Source organism: Anguilla rostrata, chromosome 4 (assembly GCF_018555375.3).
Source record: "Anguilla rostrata isolate EN2019 chromosome 4, ASM1855537v3, whole genome shotgun sequence".
Classification (NCBI taxonomy): domain Eukaryota; kingdom Metazoa; phylum Chordata; class Actinopteri; order Anguilliformes; family Anguillidae; genus Anguilla; species Anguilla rostrata.
The window spans coordinates 8,972,131-8,988,729 of record NC_057936.1 but is presented as its reverse complement, the minus strand read 5'-3'; the positions used below and the strand labels follow the sequence as shown (position 1 = coordinate 8,988,729).

Here is a 16,599-nt window from a genome sequence, read left to right as displayed (position 1 = left end):
GTCTAGCTAGAATATATATGAACATGTACGTATTACTTCTTCGTAATATTTCAATTATTTACAGTGTCATATTTTGGATATTTTTATATTTGCATTGGTCATAAGAGACAACTGTTAGCCTTTGCTGATAACGCTCAGCACATTTGTATTGGAGGCTAACTAACAGCCTTAGCTGTTGGTATGGAAATGGCTTGGCAAATACTCATTCAAAGTTACTATGTGCTGATGATGCTAGATAATAAAAATTCCTATTCGAGTGATCATAATCGTAACATGTTGTCCCATCCACATGCAACAGAAGATTACATACTGTCAAGTACAGAAAAGCAAAGCATACAAGTGTGAAATAGTACATAATATTTAGGTGTGTGTACTACCATCAGAAAGGAGAACATTTATATGCTTTATAATGGACATTTTAAATGGCATTTTATTCATTTTTGGAGAGGTTTTGGTAGGTTTTTGGACCCCTGGATATCTTAGACCCCATACACTGATGAAATAAACACACAACATTTTTCTGTGATGTCTGTCCTGTGAGGTCTAGCCATTTAGCCCATGCATTTTGCCTACTGTTAAACGCTAGAAAGTCCAGTGACGATGCCATCAGGTGTTTGAACTTAAAAATAAAAATTACTCCCATCACTGGGATGTAGGCTCTGGGATGTAGGCCCAGACCCCCCCCCCCCCCCAGACGCATTCCCTGCAGAATTGATGAGTAAGACGAGGGAGAGTATGTTTGTAAAAGCACAGACCAAATAGCAAGAGCAGAGGAAGGGAGAAGCGACATGAATTTATGACTGAAGAAATGACTTGCACTTTGCATTTAACTACTTTGTCCATTTTGGTGTTTCGCCTTGTTTTGCCCATTTTTGCGTTTTCCTCAGAGTGCCTGTAATAAGCCTTGATACATTTTCACAAATCCACAATAATTTTGAAATAAAAATGATGACTTTTTTGTACATGTGTGTCCTTTATTTAAAGCTGAGCATGAAGCACCTTCCTCTGCCTCATCTCTGTGTAAGCCCAACTTGCAAAACTCCATTGTGATAAGTGCTTGTTATCATCCCATGTTTCTGAGGAGAGCATGTGCTTGTCTGTGCCCTCCTGAAGTGATAACGTAGCATCCGATAATGAGCGCTGATATACGATTTGGCATTCCAAAATCGTAGGAAGGAATAAAAGAAGAAAAAAAAAACCCCAGCAAAATGACATCAAGGGATTGAATAGACAATGTTTCTTCTACCCTACAGACTCCTCAAACCCTCCCCTGTAGGACCGTTCTCTTGAGTGCGTCCAGCCGGTCACTCTCTAGCGCCCCCCGTAGGGAGCAGAAGAAACCGTGGTAGTGCTCCAGGTTGTGCACCATTAGCAGCACTCCTGCCAGCAGTTCATTGGTCATCAGCAGGTGGTGCAGGTACGCCCTCTGGTGATTCCTGCAGCAGTAGCAGCCACAACCGACCACCAGGGGGCGAAAATCATCATGGTATCTGCAAGCGACAGGTCAGAGGTCACCACATACAAGAAGTGAACTCAAACGCTCCACACACACACACACGCATGCACGCACGCACGTGCACACACACACAGACAAACTCACCTTTTGTCTTTCAAATTGATTTCAAATCGGGTCATCTGCTCCTGGATCTCCACATTCTCGCCCCCTCTGTGTTCTGGAACTTCCTCCACTTCCGTCCCGTTTCTCTCAAACACTGCCCCAAAGCACACAAGTTAGACTGCACTCAGCACTGCCGCAAAGTACACCCACATATAACAATGCATTTTAGAAAGGCACAAAAGCACAGCGGCATACCAGACTTCTTGCATCAAGCTAGTTGCTGAGTAAATGTACAGTGCCTTCACCGCTAGTATTCACTCCCTTTGTTCACATTTTGCAATGTTGAAAGCTCATTACAATTGCAACAGATTTCAAATTTCAGCAAAATGTGAAAAAATTCAAAGGGAGCTATTACTTTCCAAAGGTGCTGTACAGGGAGTCAACCCAGCTACTTTAACACAAAATACATGTTTTGACAATTGCACAATTTTTGGAAATTTAATATTTTATTCAAATATTCAAGTAGGTGCAAAATCAGAGTTTAAAAAACGAAGCCTTCCTCATCACCGTCATCTTCATCACCACCCACCCCCACGGTCCTCAATAACACAACAAGCAGGTGGAGCCGTACCTGTACTCTCGGGGTCGGGGTCAAGAGTGTAGCTGAAGCTAAGAGCGCAGCCACGCTCTGTCACCTGGAAGGGGAAGAAGCCCTCAAACAGGTCAATCCCAGCCTCCACACACGCCAGTACTTCATCTGGGTGGCCCACCCCCAGGAGAACCCTGTATGGACACATCATCTGTCGGTCACTTGGGCTCAAATATTTTATTTTATTTTTAAATAAAAAACTTGAACATGGACAAAAAACGCACAGACAAACAACATAAAAGCACCATCAGGCACAGATGTACAAGACAATTCTTTGTACAAAATGTGTTATAATCCACCATATAATACAGAATACAAAAAAACTATATGGGGTGGTATCCATAGTTACTACCCTCATAAGGGGCACAATTTATATGCTTTATAATGGACAAAAAGCTTTTTTTTTTTTTTTGGAGACATTTTTGATATGTTTCTGGACCCCTAGATATTTCAGACCACTGTACTGACGGAAAGCTTGTAATTCACACTCGAAAATTACGCAGAAGTGAGTTTCTTGAGTCAAAACAGTTGATTTGTTGTGATATACCTGATTGTGCTGTGATTTACAGAAATGCGTAATTTAGACATTCAGGATGGATTGGGAGACACTGGGTACGCTGCTTAGCAGAACAGTGAGGTGGAGAGGAGGGACACACCTGGGTTTGTCCTCAGGTAACTCCTTGATTACCGCGGCGACGAGCTGGCCGCGTAGCTCCTGGCTCATGGCCTCGGTGTGGAAGCCGTCCAGGACAAAGCCCCCCACCGGCCTCTTGGCCGTTTCACGTGCCGACCGCACCCTCTCCTCCAGCACACTGCCCCCCTCCACCACCCCAAATATCTCCGTCCCCCTCAGTTCCTGATTGGGAGAGAAAAGGGAGAGCGCGATGCTGTGTATTGTACCATTGAGGTGCGATTTGTGCGTTCTTGTGTGTTTTCGCTGCAGCGTTTGTGTACCTCTGTTTTCAGATGCAGAGACAGGCACTCGTCCAGATGGCTGAGCGTTCGGTCCACGGCCCTGCAGACCTTCTTGCGGGTTGCGTTGGGTTGCCGTGTGTCTCCGTCGGCCATGCTCTGGTACCAGTGCGGCCTGATGGCCTTCTGCAGCGCCATGTACTGAGCCACGGTCAGCTCTATCCGACCACCAGAACCCCACACGGACACCGTCTGTACAGACACACACAACCACGTACTGCAACAACCCCACACCATCTGTGCACATACAGCCATGTACCACTGGAATCCTACACCTACACCATCTGTGCACATACAGCCATGTACCGCTGGAATCCTACACCTGCACCATCTGTGGAAACACCTACAGCCAAGTAGCACTACCACCCCCCCCACACAATCTACACAAACGCATACAGCCATACACCATGTAAATGTTCACACTGCCTGTACAAGCACATACATTCATTTTCCACGAGAGACACATTCACACCTTTTAACCCTGTTTTGTTCTGGGGAAAAAGTTGCCCTTGCGGCTGACCTTGTTTGTACTGTACCCTGGCGGGTGGGGTGCTGCCGAGTCATGGAGAGAACTGAATATTACTGTGTCCTTGAGACCTGAAAAAAAGCATATGACCCATAATCATGCATAATGATCACAATCCTAATTTGTGCATAACAATCAGCGAAACAATCACCATGCCAAGTGTGCTGAATGCTTGGGAAAATTTATTTACTAAGCTGTTTCTGGGAACACTATCCCACATGTTTGTGATTAGGATTTCCTAACTGACACAGAGAATACTAAAAACAGTACCCAGAATTTCAGACGGAGATTGAAAACTGATTTAGAAAGTAGAGCCAATATTGATTTCCTCAATTACCAGAAGTAGAATTTCTTCCATCCATAACCTATACCCACTTATCCAGGTCTGAGTTTGCGGGTTGGGGGGGGGGTGCTGGAGCCTATCCCAGCATGCATTGGGCAAGAGGCAGGAATATACCCTGGACAGGTCGCCAATCTATAGGCTCAATAGTCAGTAAACTGAAAGATATTAAGAATATTAAAAGTCAACACTGCACCATATTGTGTTATTTTACTACTATTCAAGACAGATATTCCACTGTACTCTACTGAAGGTTAATTTTCTGACGCAGCGTTGCACACTGCTGAAGGAACTCAAGGATGAATGCTCACACACATACCTGCAAACCTGCCGACTCCCTCCTGGAACTCCTCTAGTACCTCCTGGTGTTCCGCCCTAAGGACAAAGAAAAGGAAGGATACAATCAACACCACCTGCCGTCACCCAACAGTGCTGCATCTGCATGTGTGTGTCTGTGTGTGTGTGTGCGTGTGTGTGGTGTGTCCTCACAACGAGTCCAGGGTGATCTGGGTGACGGCAGGCAGGTGTTTCAGGGTGCACAGTGTGTGGTGGGTCAGGTGGGGGACGGTTCCGCAGCGGGTGTACAGCAGGCAGCCCGGCAGCTCCATCCTGTGCTCCCCACCAAGCCCCAAATCCAGCAGGACCCCTCGCCGACACTGCTGCAGCACACGACTAAGCTCCAGCCTCATCTCTCTCTGCACTCCTCTGTACCTGCACAGGAAAAAAGCACATGAACACACACACACACAGCATTAACACTCACATAGAAAAAAGCACATTGCTTAAAACACACACGCACAGCACAAACACTTACTCAGACACAGCATTAAGAAATGCATGACTTAAAATTCTAATTATTCCCGTTTTCCCCAAGGCTTCTGCTTGAAACTGCTCAGGTGTCTGAACCTTTTTTACTGGTGGAGATGGATCTTGTGGGAAAACTGACAGCAACCCCAAGAGGCAATATGTACATACGCCAAATCTTATCCTGGCAGATGAAAACGGTAATCACACAAGCCCTCACAATAGCGACTTCATGGCAACGTGAAGCGACGGTTAATTAGCTATGTACAGAGATTTAACAACACATCAACACGTGCCTTTTACTTCTGTATGATGTTCGTTTACAATTAAATTAGCCAATACAGTAACAGGCGTATAATGCAATGTTCGCGGTACAAGGTTAGAAACATTATGTAAAATAACGAAAACTTACTTGCGTGATTGGGGTCAGGTGGACGACTTAGCCGGGTGACGAATAGCAAACCTTTTGAAGCTAAATGTGTGACCGCCAGCGGAACTGCAAACAGCGTAGATGAATTACAATGCTAGCAAGAGTAACGTGGTAACGTGAGCTGTAGTCTATATCCAAGGAATAAATATATCCTAGCCAAGGTTGTGAGTTTTATTCTAGCTATAGCTAGACAGATTGAAAGTGATCATTACAAAATATAATAAATATGTAACTTCATGCGCTTAGTCTACTTCCAACTTCAACACGAGAAAACTACGGGTCCAAATCAAATGCACCAGCGGAACTACGACCAAATCTCCGTCTTCTTCTGCGTGTAGGTGTATACCGCCACCTACTGTACCGGAGTGTGCAACATCACAACATTTAATTCTATGGTTGCGTTAAAAAGACCAGAGAAGGGTCTCCGGCTCATCGAGATTATTGGATTTATCTGATTGCCTTGTTTTGAATTCCAGCACGGTGCATGATAATAAATATTAATGTTAATTAATTATGAATAAGTATTAATGATTAATTAATATTAATTTTTATTTTTTATTCAAATGAAAACATGCAATGTGCTTTGTATGTTTATGTATATAAAAAATGTGTAGTAATAAAATAAGAGATCACCTAATAGCCTACGACATTGGCTCGTTTTCATAGTTTACAGGGGAAAGTACAATATGGGCAAAGACAATCTTTCGATACGAGTTGCTTGTTAGTCCTGCCATCCTGAATTCTGGTACTGACATAATCTAAGCAGTACAAGGTGGACATTATTCAAGATATCATTGCCTAGTGCTGATAAATGTACCCCATAGCATGTTTTCCTTTGTAATTATAAAATGTTTCTACAAAATTCTACATGCAGTGTCTCTATTGGATGCTTGTCCCATTTAGAATACTTCTGCTAGCATACCTCACTCCCATACAGTGCAACGGGCTGGATAATATTATCAAAGATGTTTAACCAGATTTTAATTGGTATAACCATTTATTGAAGTTTTCCTTTAATAAAATAGAGTGCTCTTTGAGCTTTTTCTATTAATGAATTCACTGCATTAAAAGCTCCCTGATGCTGTAATTACTGTATCAGACCAAGGTAGGTGTCATTTAGCATATGTTCTAGGGTGATGTTGCCTAGAAAAAAAACCTGCTTAGATCATTACTTTTGTCTTTTCTAAGTTTACTGCCAGGGCCCAGTTCTTTCAGAAGTCTTCCACCAGAGCCAAGTTCCTCAGTGGGTGACAACAGAACAGGTCATCTGAGTAGAGTAAGAATTTTACTTCCGTGTCGTATAGGATGAAGTCCGGAGCTGTAGACTGTTCAAACTGAACTGCAAACACATTAATGTAAATATTGAATGTGTGTCGGACTTAGGCTGCAGCCCTGCCTCACTCCCGTTTCAGTGTGAAGAACTCTTCTTCTTCACAAACTGTTCTTTGGTCACAAATTTTCACTCTGCATTTATTTTCTGAGCACATTGACTTGATTATATCATAAACTTTACCCCCCTACACTACTTTGAAGAATTTTGTAGTATAATCAGTTTCCTTTTATTTTGAACTTTCAGGTTAGCTTTATTTTCTGCTTTCTGGCAGATATAATTGATATTTGTAATTAGCCTACTCTGTTATCTTGGTAATGAATATGGATGAACGTGTTAAAGTTTGTTAATTCAGTTGATTTCATTGCTTTTGTGAATTCATCTGCACTTGTTTCAGGCCATCTCTGTAATTGATTAAGTTTATACTGCTTACTGGGCTGAGTGTATGAGGTTCTGCAGTCTCCGATTTTTTCCAGAAATATACTGATTTAATTATGGTCTGAAAGGGGGGTTTGCCTGACAGTGAATGCGCTGATAAAGGAAGAGTCCATGTCAGTGACAGCGTAGTCAACAACACCGTCCCAAGAGCTGAGCAGCATGTGATCCTTCTTAAAGAGTCCCTACTGATCTTGCCATTAAGGATGTACAGGCCTGTGGCTTGACAGAGATGCACTAACCCTCTGCCATTCATATTTATTATATTGTCTGGGTTATTTATTTTAAAGTGGTTTAGTGGTCGGTGTGAGGTACAGAGTTGTGCTTCGAAACACATGATTATTTCCCTGTGGGTCAATACAGTCGGGGTCTGTCCCTGTCCTAGGGAAAACACAGAAACCACAAAGTTTTGCTCCTTTAAACGAGTGCACTTCTACTATTTTGCACATATATACAATGTTTTTATTGGCTTATGTACATAAATGTCCAATGGGGAGACAAATTGTTGGTGGGCTTGAAGCATTTGTGATGATGTAAGCAGGCAGGAAGAAAAAGAAATTCAAAATCTGCTAAGTTTGGGGCTATATTGTGTGGACGTGTGAAGTTGTTTGTGAATTCTGTCTGTTTAAATGGCGACAGAAGGTACAGAAATGAATGTTTTTAAGGGCTGAGAGTCTGTGGTTATTTCTGTAGGGAACCCTGAAAAGTGCCAAACTCTTGGTGCTGTGTACCTGCCATCCCAATCCTAGGACTGGCACTAATCACCATACTTTTCACCTGCCATAACCTCCCACAGAAACGACAGAACGCTTGCATCGCCTATGGCACTGGCCTGGGAACGTTTCCTATGACCTTACTGCAACATTAGACCTATATGTGGCAAAAACTACGTTGCAGCGACGCTCCAGCAATGCCTTTTGTAGGATCTCAATTAAGGGTAGTAAGGACCTCACGTATTATCTGTGCAATAAGCTAAATTCTGACAAAGGTTAAATACAGTGTTGGGGAATAAACAGTGATTATTCATTTGTAATAATAAATTAAACGCTAGCCACGTCGATGTACTGTCGGGGGATATTAACCTCGGCAAATTGGTGTCCCTTAAGAAATCAACGTCTTCCTAAGCTTTGCTCATTTGAGGGCGGCAGAGAGCAACGTGTCAGTAATGGCTTGATTCAATAGCAAGCACCAAAGCACAACGGTCAAGCACTCATGTTGTTCAAATTTACTGAATAAGATCGTTGTAATATACAAGAAGAAGGCGAGTTGAAACAAATGCCACTGAAGCTAAATCTACTTGGTCTCATATTTTGCTGTTTTTTTGTGATCTCATACTTCACGAATAAGGTGAGTTTGAACTGTCCGGAACTGGCGAGTTTAGCTCGGTTGAAGACGCTAAAATCAGTTCTTAGTCTGATTCAGAGCAACGTTGCGTTAATAACAGTATATTTATGTTACCAGGTTAGTTTATTTTAGAATTCCCATCATGATGGCATACCGCAATGAACCAACGCGAATTAGCTAGCTAGCTGGTAATAGAGTGAAAGTGAGTGCTTGTACTGGGATGGCTTTTACATTTCTTGGCTCTGCGCGTCATAATTTCTCCTCGATTTTCTTAACAAAGCACTGCTTAGTTGCAGTACACGAAACGGCGTTGAGATGAATTGATTCAACCTTTGTTAAAGTATAAGCAAAAATAAAACAAGCATACGACTCACCCAGCTATTTAACAGTATTTCCTTCTTCGTGTTAGAATGACAAGGAGATTTCCTGTATGGCGTAACAACTTATAAAGATAGCAATTACATTTAACTAACTGTTTCAGATGAAAGAATAATAGTATCATAAAACACCGTGCTTCCCTTTTTTGTATGTTGGTATTTATTACAGTCGATAATGACTATACATTTTTGTTTGCTTTACAGTATGTCCTGTCTGTCTTGAAATTCACGTTTCCCACTGTATTTCAGGGGTAAGTAGCCTGCTCCGTTGCCAGTTCTTTTAAATGCACTTTCTGAACTGCTCGGTAAAGATATCTGCACGTGAAATTTTTTGTGGGCGCTCTACGTTACTCTTTACGGTAACAATATCGTGACGCAAATATATAAATTAATACTTGCATTATCAATACTCAAAAAATAAAGACTCCAAAATGCAGTATTCTATACGTCAAAATGGTTTTTAAGTTCCATTATATAATCAAATCCAATTGTTTTCAGAATACTCAGCTAGATTCTTGAAATACTGCTTCCCAGGTATTCATGCAAAGATGTTTGTGTATTTTTATTTTTTTTAAATAGTTTATTTTCAGTATAGCCTGCAGTGGTGTCTTCTACCCTACATCTGCTTCTCGCCATTCTGTTGTCGGTACATGACGTTCTTGTGAAAAGAAACTGAGGTTTCTGTTCTCTGACACCATTCCTTTGTTTTTAAGTAGGCGTAAGTGTAAAGTAAGGACCAACATATTAAATGTTAGATTTCCACTTACACTGGGCTTTGTTGCTTCTAGTGTCAAACTATTTCCATTTCCAAACCTTGGAATTTCATTAGATCTGAGAGTATATCTTGATTTTATTTTCATTTGGAAGTGACAATTGTGACTAACTGATGGCATCCTTGCTATTAAACGTAGGATAGTATAATGAGTGCGAAGGTGAATTTATTGGACGACTGAAGGAGATGTGGTACACTGTCCTTTATTAAGTACATTTCTTCCACTTTTATTTTAACTTTTCCCTAAAGCCTAACCTCCCCTCTATTATATTTGTAATGGTTCAAAATGGTATTTCTTGTTGTTTAGATGGCAGACCTTCGTTGGGGGCTTGCTGCTCCTGGTTTCTGGAAAGCTTGGATTGGTTGAAATAGCTAGTTTTTCCAGGTAATGATTCAGGTCTTTCCATTTGTTGTGAAAAAATATTTGGTAAATGGTAAATGTTTTATTTAACTATTTTCTTGAAATAAAGGATGCAATGCAATTTTGCAGCATTGTAGTCACTGTAGTTGCTAATGTCTTGATTGAATTCCTGTTAAGTCAAAAGTTTACAATCATAGTGATTTATATCCAAGCCTATGATGTTTATAAAGCCTAGTATGGTGGATTTATGTTTCCCAGATCTGCTGCTCTTTCCTGGTTTCCTGGTTCTCTGCTGTTTGTTGGGAAGATATATGCTGGATCGAGAGCTTTGTCAGATTTGGTGAGTGACACCTTCCAGCATGCATACTTATTTTACTTGAGTGGTTTTCAGTCAGGGGTTTGACAGGATCCCTGAATGATCTCAAATAAATTTGGATGGCAGGCATGCCATCCTGCCAAGTTGCGCCTTGGCAGGGCGGCATGCCCCATACCTATACAGCACTTTTCAGGGTTCCCTACAGAAATGACCACAATGACCACCACACACTCTCAGCCCTTAAAAACATTAAATTCTGTGCCCTCTGACCCCGTTTCAACAGACAGAATTCACAGACTACTTGACTACTTCATTATGTATTCTACTTCCACCTGACTTTTAGCACCCACAGAAATTGTGGAAAGAAGGCGCTTCGATTAGGTGAGTGTGGATCTGTTGGAATATGGCAAATTGTAAGGAAGTAATTCTTATGAATTAATTCTGCTCTCTTTAGCCCATCCCCTTTTTTTTCACTCTGCATAACGCCTCAGAATTTGTGGCCCTCCTGACCTGGAAGCTGACGCATAGGGAGGTATGCCCCGTTTAAATGATGTTTATTGCCAAAGTGCGCAATTGGTTACACTTATACCTTATACATGTCTACATACATATATCGTAATTTTTTCTTTTTTTCTTTATTCTTGATTTTTTGTACAGCGAACATCTTGGATAAAGCTCTTCAGGTATTTATCTTCAAATAATGTAAGATGAAACTGAAAATGACTGAGATGAAGTGAAATGAACTGGAGTGCATTAAAAGGTCAAAAGTGATAGAGCACTGCAATGTCGACAATTCAGCAATGACTACATCTAAAAAACGAAATTGAATGTAAGGTCCACGGTGCAGAGGAGAATCTGTCGTGCAATCAATTCATCAGCCAGTGTCTGATCGTATTTTCTTTGTTAGATCTGTGTGTAATTGTGGATTTTGTAGAAATATGCATGTAAATCAGATTATAAAACATGAATTGTCTAATAATATAGCTGCGGAAAAAACCCAATTTACAGGATTTTTGTTGTGACCATGTTAAGCTAGCACATACCCCTTACCCCTTTGCATTTGAAGTAATGGACTGCGTATGTCCAAATTGTGTCTTGGTGAAGGTTCTTCTTCCTTTTGATTTTGATAGTGATCTAAATACTGCAGATGCTTCCATTTCTTTCATATATACTAAAATTACTTTTGCTCATTTTTCCAGCGTTGGCCTGCTGCTGGTGTCTGCAGTTAGCCTCCCCCTCTGTGACCCACAGGTAAGCTACATACCGACCTACAAATATTTATATTAATATTCAACGATATCTGATACAACCTTGAGCGCAATTAATACCAGAGGCTGGTGGTAATGTCTTCATTACCGCTTCCCCTTAAAAAAAGTTTTGCCAAGATTGTGTAAAACTTATAGACTTTGCGTAAACGTAGAAAATTTCATCCAGTCGTTATCATCTTGGTATGCTACATACAGAAATTCCTGCCAAAATGTAGAGATGGATAAATATGTGACATTATTCTGTACAATCCCAAACAAACGCAATGTCTGTGACTGACTGAGTGGCTGAGTGATGAAGTTACGCCATTGGTCGGCCGGAGAGGTCCAGCCATATACTAGGTTTTGACCTGGTCTTGTTCTTCTTTCAGTTTAATCTTGGGGGATACATGTGGGCTGCAGTTCATTTCTCCTGTGTCGGTAAGATATGTGCGGTTTCATTATGGAGTGTATTTTTTACTATAAAGGACACATTTATAAATAGAAGACAACATAATAGAAGATTATAAACTTGTTGTAAGATTTGTAACTTCTGATTCATAAATTTATTTCAGGAGGCTACAGAGTTCTTCAGAAATCCAGCCACCTAAGGTATTTTAAACAGTGCTTTGCTGACTGTCATTTTATTTAATTAAGTTTGGAGAATTGGAGAGAGTGTGTATTGTGCCTGCATTAGGCATCTAGTAGAAAGTAGATGTCCTTTTTCTGTCATGTTAATTGATCTTTATTCAATGTTTCAGTTTTGCTAATTATTAGCGGTATTTGTACCCAAGGTTGATTTGGTACATTTTTGGGGACTGAAATGATGAGAAGAATTATGTATTATTCCATTCAGACTCAATTGTGACTTGTGACATGCATACACACTCCCAAAAATGGCTGCTGTGTTCTTTATTGTAGTGACCTTGAACAGCAGTACATCAACTACCTATTCAGGTAAGCTGGACATTACCATTAATTCCTGGTACCATGAGATGAAAATTATGAGGGATGGAAGTAAGAAAAATTATTAATTAAATGCTGAACTGATTAAATAGCAATTCTATTAAGTGTTGAATCGGATAAAATGCTGAATTGATTAAATTGCAATTAAATTAAACGTTGAATCAAATTAAATGCAATCAAATTAAATATTGCATCAAATGAAATGCATTTGCATCAAATACTAAATTTGCCCCTGATGACGTAGCTCTGGGGATCATAAAACCTTGTAAGCCCTTCCGCCACGACAAGGCCACGATCGAGGAAGGGTAATACCCCCATATGCAATGATAAAGCTATATCTAAGAAAGTATGGGCTCCATCAGCCATTCAGCTGTCAGTGGGCACGTGCCCATGGAACTTGTATGTATTTTGACCTCTAAGCTAGGGAATAACATATGATCTTTCTGCTGAATCTTTTATCCAGTATGTATCCTGACAGCTTAAAAATTCATAATGAACTGCATGCTGCTTGGACCCCATTAATTAACACTTGCAGTTATACTTAATGTTTGTTTTACTTAACATGAAAAGCAGGATGCCTGATTTGTTCTCATTGTTCATAATGTATTAAGATACAGACAGAAATGATTTATGTTTGATACTTCAAACTAAATCTTAACTATACTGATTCGGTGCCTTAGTGATCTTTTTCCAGTGGAGTTTTGCATCTCTGTGTGTTCATTTTTGGATTTGTTCTCCTCAGTGTTCTGCTTTTGGCCTTTGCAGCTCATCCTACAGGTACATCCAGTGATCCTTGACAAATATCACTCTGTCACTCACTTTTGTTCAACCACATCTGATGTGTCGCTAACTATACAAAATTAACTAGCTAGATTAATCCAAGCTCATTTGTAAACTGAGACTTCCATTTGATAATGTGGTTTTATCAAACATTCCGGATGTCACTAAATTAAGAATGTGTTGTTGGAGACCAAATCTGTGTTAACAGCAATTATGTCATATGTCATATGAAGAGCATATAATATGGGAAAGCGATATAGCGTTGTTTAGATTTTTGACAGTTGGAGCCTGACCTCATTCCCACATCTCTGGTCTCCTAGGTGACCTGTTTGGTGCCTTGGAATTCCCCTTTCTTCTCTCTTATAAGTTCCACAGTGGCTGCTGTGCAAGGTGAGATTTATGTTCTGTTCCAGTGTAGAGAGGAATACATAATACATTGCAGTGATGTTTTGTTAGACTCTGTTAAAATTTGTATCTGTGTCACAGAAAACGGGTTTGTGTTGAATTTTAGGTAAATTACATAGCAAATTTCTATTGTATGGCTTGAAGATCATGTTGTTGGTACCCTGAAATCTGCCCAACCCTCTTCCAATTCATGTCCGCAGAGCATTTGTGTAGTCCTCACTGCCCACAGACCTTTTTTCCACCTGAGCTTCTAAATGCTTCATGAAAATGTCCTCTGGGTGCTTTTCCATTCTCTTAGCTTTAGAGACATTCTTTGCAGTTAGCTGAAAGATCCTCTGGGCCTCTGTGATCCAATATGGGCACGTTCTCCTCTTGGTGACGATCATTTCATTTTCCCATAGTGCACTGCTGGGCTTCCTTCTGCTCTTGGCCATGATCAAGCTTAAGAGCAGCCTCCCTTCAGAACATTATGGACCCTGGGTCTTTATTGCCAAGGTAGACTTTATATTGATTTATGTTTTTTTTAATTAATGTATGTCAAATGCACAGGCCATTTAAACTGTGGAAGTTTGTTCATAACAAAATTAAGGTTACTGTTTAACTACTATATACTAATTTGTAGTTCTTATAGGACATTGTAGCTCTGTACCTTCCAAAGCTTGAGGCAAGTGCATGATTTCATGTTAATGACATCTTGAGGATAAGCATAGGGACCTTGTGTGGATATGGATTGTGAATGTTTTGGGGATGCAGATGTTCATGTGTATCTGCTGACTGCTGATGAATGACAGCCCTTCATTTGGCAGTGTGTAAGATAGTTGCAGGCTTCCACTGTGTAGAAGCTTGGTCATGGAGGACTCCAGTTAAGCGTTTAAATGGTCTGAGTGGAGTCAACCGCAAATCTAATTTTACACAGGTGGTATTGTTGTTGCTTTGAGTCTTCTGACCTGTGTTGATGTTGTTGCTTTGCGTTGCTTATGTCTAGGTCCTGGCTGCTTGCTTGTCCCCATTTGTGTTTGAAATTGTTGTGAACACGCCAACGATTGTTTGGTGAGTATCTCCCTGTTTCCTGGACTGGTCTGCATGTTTTTGGGACTAAAATCTATTATGGATTTGGTTTCATAGTAGATTCATGATTCATAATTATTTTATTTATTATTTGCTGTGAATGGTAAAATAAATGGACTGCATTTATATAGCGCTTTTATCCAAAGCGCTTTACAATTGATGCCTCATTGATGCCTGTGGTAAGGATACCAACTTTATTGCGATTCATGTTTTTTTATGGATTTCAAAAATACATAGAAACGATTCCCAGGGTCACACTACATGAGTAACTGATATTTTTCCATATTTGCAGTGACTGTGTGAAATATAAACTGGCACAGACTGTCGTGTCTGTGGTGTTCAGTCAATAGTCACTAGCCCTGCGCCTGTTACTGACCAGTGTTGTCGCATTGCCCACAGCCTCCTGCTCAGCAACTGTGGAGAAGCCCTGCTGGTGTACTCAGAGCACAGTGGCCCTGAGAGATGAGGCCCAGTCAGTGTGTGGAGGGAAAAAAACTGCACCATTTTGGTTACATTCAAGGGAAGAAAAAATGAACCAGTTAGAGTGCTGAATACAGACCAGAGACTCTCATAAACTGCACTTCATATGGAATTAGGAGAGAACTTTTTAGAGGGTCCCTTACAATATAATGAATACAACTCTAGTTTGGATTTTACAGGGTATAGGCTTATGTCAGGCAGCCTAGGGATAATTATCATCAAAGCCTCTCTTCAAAATATTTTTCCAAAAAAGCAGGCCAAGTCCAGGTTAAGCAGACCATTCACCTAATAGCTTATGAAATATTTAAAACCAAAATGCGGATCTGGTTATCTAGGTAAGCAAAATAAAAGTGCAAGGAATTAACTTAATCATTAACTTAACTCATGTTTAATATACTTCTTAACTGCATACTTTTATGATGACTGGATAAGGTAACTGTTGAATTTTTAATTTCCTTTGACACAGTCATGGGAGAACCACGCTTTAACACAGAAAATTACATTGTCATAATTTATGCTTGTTTATTCAAACGAGAAAACCAAACACTGTGACCAAATTAGAGGTGCTGTTGTAGCGTATTTTCCTTTTTTACTCATTTGCTTTTCCCAGTCTAATTCTCCAGTGGGTTATGTACAGGCTTATTCATATAATTTTAAAGTCACCTGCTATTATTCAGAACTTTGACAAACAAGCTCTAAATATAACACAATGACAAACATACTTTGTTGTATCTAAATAACAGGTCTAAATCGCATGTGGTAAATATTTAAAGCTTTATGAATACACCCAGCTTCTGAACTGACCAGAAATGCAGTCTCCGTTAACAGACAGACGAATTGTACGTTAATCTTCACTGTATTAGCCTTAAACAATAAAGATATTTTCTACCTTTCTATGAGAACAGTCTCTCTTGATGTTATTTCACATTTGCACAAGGGTTGGAAATGTTTTCGGTATATGTGTGCTATATGAGTAGCAGCTACCGGTGCACAGGTCACCAACTGTAAGAAACCCCTCCGCAAACCGAACAGTGGAGGTGTATGAGCGGTGAAGGAAGTGTAGTCTTACCAAATGCTACTGCAACAAGATTAATTTAAGGTTCTCGAATATCCGACTCCAGAGTAGTGTTTTAACCTCTCCTCCGTGCTAACAGTTATGCATAGATGGAGAAGTTGCTATATTGAAACTCCAACCAACGGTCGCATTCCGTAATGTCACATCACCACCACTCAAGTTTTATACTGGTCCGCCTGCACAGAACTTCACTCCGATATAGCCTACATGGCTGGCATACTTCGGTAGAAGTAGTAGTTTGATGAAACTGTGCAGAAATGAAGCTTTGTGGATGTTTGTGAGTAACCATGGGATTATATTTGGAAAGAGAAGTTACTATTTTTAAATCAAAACATTTGGTGCTTTGAAGCCACATGAAGGCCTGTTT

The 16,599-nt window shown here is 40.4% G+C and overlaps 2 protein-coding genes across 4 annotated transcripts; one reads left to right on the top strand and one right to left on the bottom strand.

The window, feature by feature from the left end:
- Nucleotides 1–168: 168 nt before the first annotated feature.
- qtrt2 (queuine tRNA-ribosyltransferase accessory subunit 2) lies at nt 169–8,905 on the bottom strand. 3 transcript variants are annotated; one of them, XM_064330474.1, is made up of 9 exons: nt 8,763–8,905; nt 4,535–4,756; nt 4,365–4,420; nt 3,700–3,776; nt 3,162–3,371; nt 2,864–3,063; nt 2,190–2,341; nt 1,601–1,712; nt 169–1,490 (listed from the first exon to the last, which is right to left on the bottom strand). In XM_064330474.1, exons 2-9 carry the CDS (start codon nt 4,732–4,734, stop codon nt 1,259–1,261), a joined length of 1,239 nt encoding a protein of 412 aa, XP_064186544.1. In that variant the 5' UTR covers nt 4,735–4,756; nt 8,763–8,905; the 3' UTR covers nt 169–1,258. The 3 variants fall into 3 exon arrangements, with proteins under 3 accessions (XP_064186544.1, XP_064186542.1, XP_064186543.1); XM_064330472.1 differs by lacking the exon at nt 8,763–8,905 and adding an exon at nt 5,262–5,621; XM_064330473.1 differs by lacking the exon at nt 8,763–8,905 and adding an exon at nt 4,860–5,191.
- Nucleotides 7,907–16,059, top strand: LOC135252434 (UDP-N-acetylglucosamine transporter TMEM241 homolog). The gene is made up of 15 exons (XM_064330476.1): nt 7,907–8,391; nt 8,970–9,016; nt 9,845–9,922; nt 10,157–10,238; nt 10,669–10,746; nt 10,872–10,897; nt 11,414–11,465; nt 11,851–11,899; nt 12,034–12,070; nt 12,380–12,415; nt 13,167–13,201; nt 13,525–13,594; nt 14,011–14,104; nt 14,595–14,659; nt 15,077–16,059. Exons 1-15 carry the CDS (start codon nt 8,320–8,322, stop codon nt 15,141–15,143), a joined length of 888 nt encoding a protein of 295 aa, XP_064186546.1. The 5' UTR covers nt 7,907–8,319; the 3' UTR covers nt 15,144–16,059.
- The last annotated feature ends 540 nt before the right edge of the window (nt 16,060–16,599 follow it).